General features: G+C 54.5%; 1 protein-coding gene across 1 annotated transcript in view; it reads right to left on the bottom strand.

The window, feature by feature from the left end:
- Positions 1–4129: 4129 nt before the first annotated feature.
- MGAM2 (maltase-glucoamylase 2 (putative)) overlaps positions 4130–4239 on the bottom strand; it is a 63203-nt gene continuing 63093 nt past the window's right edge. Inside the window, exon 49 of the mRNA XM_012720786.1 lies at positions 4130–4214. Within this exon, the coding sequence (XP_012576240.1) occupies positions 4130–4214 (85 nt within the window). The remainder of the gene's footprint in view (positions 4215–4239) is intronic.

Here is a 4239-nt window from a genome sequence, read left to right as displayed (position 1 = left end):
AGAAAGGAGTCGCAGCCCCGCCCAGCTCCCGCCCCCCGCTGGGCCCACTGCTCTCCTGCCTTCCCAGGCCAGTGCCACTCCTTGGGGACCTGCGCTCCTGCAGCTGGGCATCCCCACCTTCCCCAGCCACTTCGTGCTTGTCCTACTGGCTATGCACGAGCGCTTTGTGCAGGTGACGCTGGGTGCCCCCACCCCGGTTTCTCACTCCCCAACAGATCAGGTCCTTTCTCCTGGGTCGGGGTCTGAGCGCTGCTGATTAGCATAGGGAAAGAAGGGGTCCGGGTTTAGGGGCCAGGAGTGCTTAGGGGCTAGAGGAACCCCGGGGCTGGGCCTCCCTCCTAAGGAGGAAAGCCAGGAGCAGGCGAGATGAGCTTTCAGCTGTCTCCGCGGGCTCTTCCATGTGCGGAGGGGCCGGGCCTGATGCCCAGGTGTGCAGCTTCCTGCTCCACAGGCTCCCGGTGGTCGGGTTCTGCAGGCCGTGCAGGACAGGGAAGGGCCGGGATGCGGAGCTCTGTCCTGCCTGTGTGAGAACTCTCAGGGTAATCGCTAGTCAAGTGACCTAAAGGGGGGGAGGGTGCTTGCATTTTATGGGCGATCTCTGCCCCCAGAGTGCACCCACCCCTGCTTCCTTATTGACGGGCCCCAGCCCCTCCATTCTCTTATTTCCACCCCGCCTCTTGCCTCCCTCCAGAAATGGAACCCAGCTCCGAGCCATCTGCCAGGATGATTCCTACGACTGTGGCCTGCAGGAGACGCCCACTCTGCCTCGTCCGGTGGGGATCAAGCAGGTGGGCTCTGGGCAGGCTGGCTGGTCTTGGGGGGGCCGGCGGGTGGGAGCTGAGCTCTGGGCCTGCCCCAGCCTCTGGGTCCACTTCCAGCCTCCGAGTCCCACTCCCAGCGGGGAGACACAGCTGCTGGAGGAGTGTCCCCATCGGCTGCTGGACCGAGACGCCTCGACTTTTGAAGTACCTGTGTCCCCACAGGTGCCAAAAGCCTCAGCACAGGCACCTGGACCGTGGCTGCCCAGGGCCTACGTGCCTAGCCGAAGCCCCTTCCCTTCTCCACTGGCATTTTTCCTCCGCAGGGGCTTTTTCTGGCCCCATGATTCTAAGGTGGGGGCACCCCCTTTCTCTCTCAACCATGAAAGATCACAGGCCACAGAGACTCGCACGACCCTGAGTAGCTTCCCCGCGGTAGCTGGTTATTCAGCTCATGTGTGTCCACTTCCTAACCCGGGACGGGGGCAGAGGCCACTTGCCAAGCGTGGGTGGGGGCAGATCAGCACGCCCGAAGCAGCAGTGTTCCTGCCTGGCTTCTGGAGGGTTATCATGTCGGGGGACGCCCTCCCCGATTTGGGGTGCCAGGAGTGTGTCGGTACTGTAGGGTTCAAATAGGGATGCACACTGGCGAGGAAGGAAATCCAAGTGACTGCCACACAGGCAGAACAGTCTACACCGCGAGAGAGGAAAGGGGGTGCTGAGAAGGGGAGCAGCGGGAGAGCCCCAAGTCCTCTTACCGGGGCCTATTTAAGCAGCTCTTCCTTTAGCGCTGGCTGGGGGACAGGACCAGATTACTAGGCAGCGTCTAGTCTCAAACCAGGGCCAGCTGGGCCCTGTGTGTGCGGGCGCCCTCTCCTGGCTCCTCGCCGCCCTGCAGGCTGGAGTCCGCGCGCCTCCTGGGGTCACAGGCCTTGGCCCGGGGTTCTCAGGCCTCCCCTTTCCACCAGTACAGACGGTGGCTCTGCTTCGGCCCCTCCACACGCTCCCACCTGCGCCACTTCGAGAGCCAGGCCAGGGCGCGCAGGGCGGCGTTGCCCTCACGGGTTCCGCAGGAGCTGGCGACAGCCGCCAGGAAACGGCCCTAACGCGCTAGAAACGCTGGTAAAACATACATTTTCTGTCGAAACTTGGATCCGAGCCTGAGGCAAAGGGGGGACTCTCTGAGAACCCTGGGGCCCAGCCCCCGGGGGTGCCACGTTAGCCAGGGGCCTGAGTGGAAAAGGGGGCCCTGCACCTCCTCCCCGTGATGTCTGCCCTCCAGGGAATTCCAGTTCCTCTTCTGAGGTCTCTGCCCAGTCCCCTCTGAGGTAGAAGCAGGAGCCCCTGGTGGGGTCTGTGGGAAAGGGAAGGACAAACTCAAATTAAATAGCACTCGACTGGCTTCCAACTTCCTCTCCTTCCCTTGAGGCTTCCCTCCAGAAGTGGCACGTGGCGGCCTGCCCGCAGCCCCAGAGGGCAGTGGGGCCGTGGCCCACAGTGCCAGCTCTGATGCAGCCCTTGCTCTCCCACAGGGTCTCTCCTGCTGGCTGATGTGTATCCGTCTCACGAGGGTCACATCTCAACAGCGGGGTCACCAGGTGCCAAGAGCCTAGCCGGCCAAGTGGGCTGAACTGGCTCTGGAAACAGGTCCAGGCCTGGGCAGAGAAGAGGGCCTTAGGCCCTGGAGCCCAGAGCAGGGACTCCAGACGCTTGGTCTGTGGCGTCAGCTACTGCAGTTGGCTGCAGAAGCAGTTATCAAATATGTAGAAAGAATGTCAACAGTACACATAGAAGTAACGATAGCGAGCCCTCCCTGGTGGCACAGCGGGTTAAAGCACAGCAGGAAGAAGCTAAAGCCACTTCAGCACGAGTTCGATCCCCGCCTGCCCCGGAGGTGACCACATGGCACGGCAGACCTCTCCTGGCCCGCCTGCTGCTCCCCTCAGCAGTGTACTTCATTGATCTTCCTATTCTGTTCCCCACTCTATCTCTGGTGAAGCCTCTCACTGCCCCTGCACCTCTGGCCTGTACCCTAGTTCTGTATGCACAAATAAATAAATATTTTTAAAAAAAAAGAAGAAGAAGAAAAAGTAGTAATGGTAGCAATGTTTGGGAAGTTGTTTTTTTTCACATCTATAATCATGTCTTTATTTTCAACATGGTAAAAGTAACAAAATATTCCTAATTATTCAATTTCTGAAGTAAAAATATATACAAGATCTATAATGGTAGCATTTCCATATTTACAGTTATATTTCGGAATTTTTTTTTTAGAGAAAATAATAACTTCAGTATGGTTAATACAAAATTAATATCTCGGTAGTCATAGTATTCGACAAAGTCCATAGGAAAATAAAGTGCAATTTTGGGCATTATTACTGAAATAAACAGTGGTATTACTGACAGCTGGTGCTGAGCGGCCATGTGAGTCCCAGATTACAACTGCAGTATTGTGTCCTGATGTCCAAGAACAAGTCAGACTGTCAAACAACCACACCTAACGCAAGTATTTGCAGTGCACCAGTTGTAACGTCATGAGCACAGTTGTTTTTAAAGTGCTTGTCTGGCTGGGCAGAGAAGCCGAAGGGCCACGACAGTTGTACTTACAGGAAAAGTTGTTGTAGCATATATACTGGCATTAGAAAAAAATTATATTAGCATAACTTCAAAAGTAATTTCCAGGAAGGATTACTTACTGAGAAAGAAGTTGTTGTTACTATTGTTGGGACTTCTAATGGCAGGTATAGTAGCACTAGGAGTGTCTTCAGCAGTTACACTTGTCAGGAAAAGTGTACCAGCATTCATAGCGTGCAAAGGTAGTAAGTGGAACTTGTATAGCAGTTGTTGGGAAAGGACTGTTTGTTGGGATAGTGGTTGCTGTGATAGTACTGTCTGTCTAAGTATTGATTATGGTAGTTGAGGTAGTACCTTCAGTAGGTGTGCTGTTTGGGAAAGGTGTGGTAGCATTTGTAGTGGCATTGGGAACAACAGTACCAAGTGTGACGTCGAGAGTAGTCACTGAGAAAAGAGTTGATGTGGAAGAACCATCTGTTGATGTGATGCTTGTGGCAAGTGAAGTAGCACCAGTGGCCTCATTAGTTGTGCCTGTAGAAGGTGTAGTAGCGTTTGTAGTGGCATTAGCAACAGTGGAAGTAGGAGTCATTTCTGTAAAAGGAGTGGGGAATGGAGTTATGGTAGCACGTAATGGAGAAGTTGCAGCACCATTTGCAATGGCATAAGGAACAGTGAAACTCAGTGTAACTATTATAGAAGTTGCAGGGCACTGACTAGCTGTTGAGAACGGGGTTGAGGTTGTCTGAGTAGCAGTTGTTGAGGTGCTGCTGACTGTAATTACAGTAGTGGTAGTGTCCTCAGTAGTAGGTCTTGCTGCAGTAGTGATAGTAGGAACTGTGGAAGTAGGTGTAACTATCGTAGTAGTTGTCGGGAACGGACTGGCTATTGGGAACGGGGTTGTGGTTGT

Source organism: Condylura cristata, unplaced genomic scaffold (genome assembly GCF_000260355.1).
Source record: "Condylura cristata isolate star-nosed mole 26May11 unplaced genomic scaffold, ConCri1.0 scaffold00005, whole genome shotgun sequence".
Lineage (NCBI taxonomy): Eukaryota > Metazoa > Chordata > Mammalia > Eulipotyphla > Talpidae > Condylura > Condylura cristata.
Note: the sequence above shows the minus strand (reverse complement) of the source record. Positions and strands in the feature narration are given on the sequence as shown.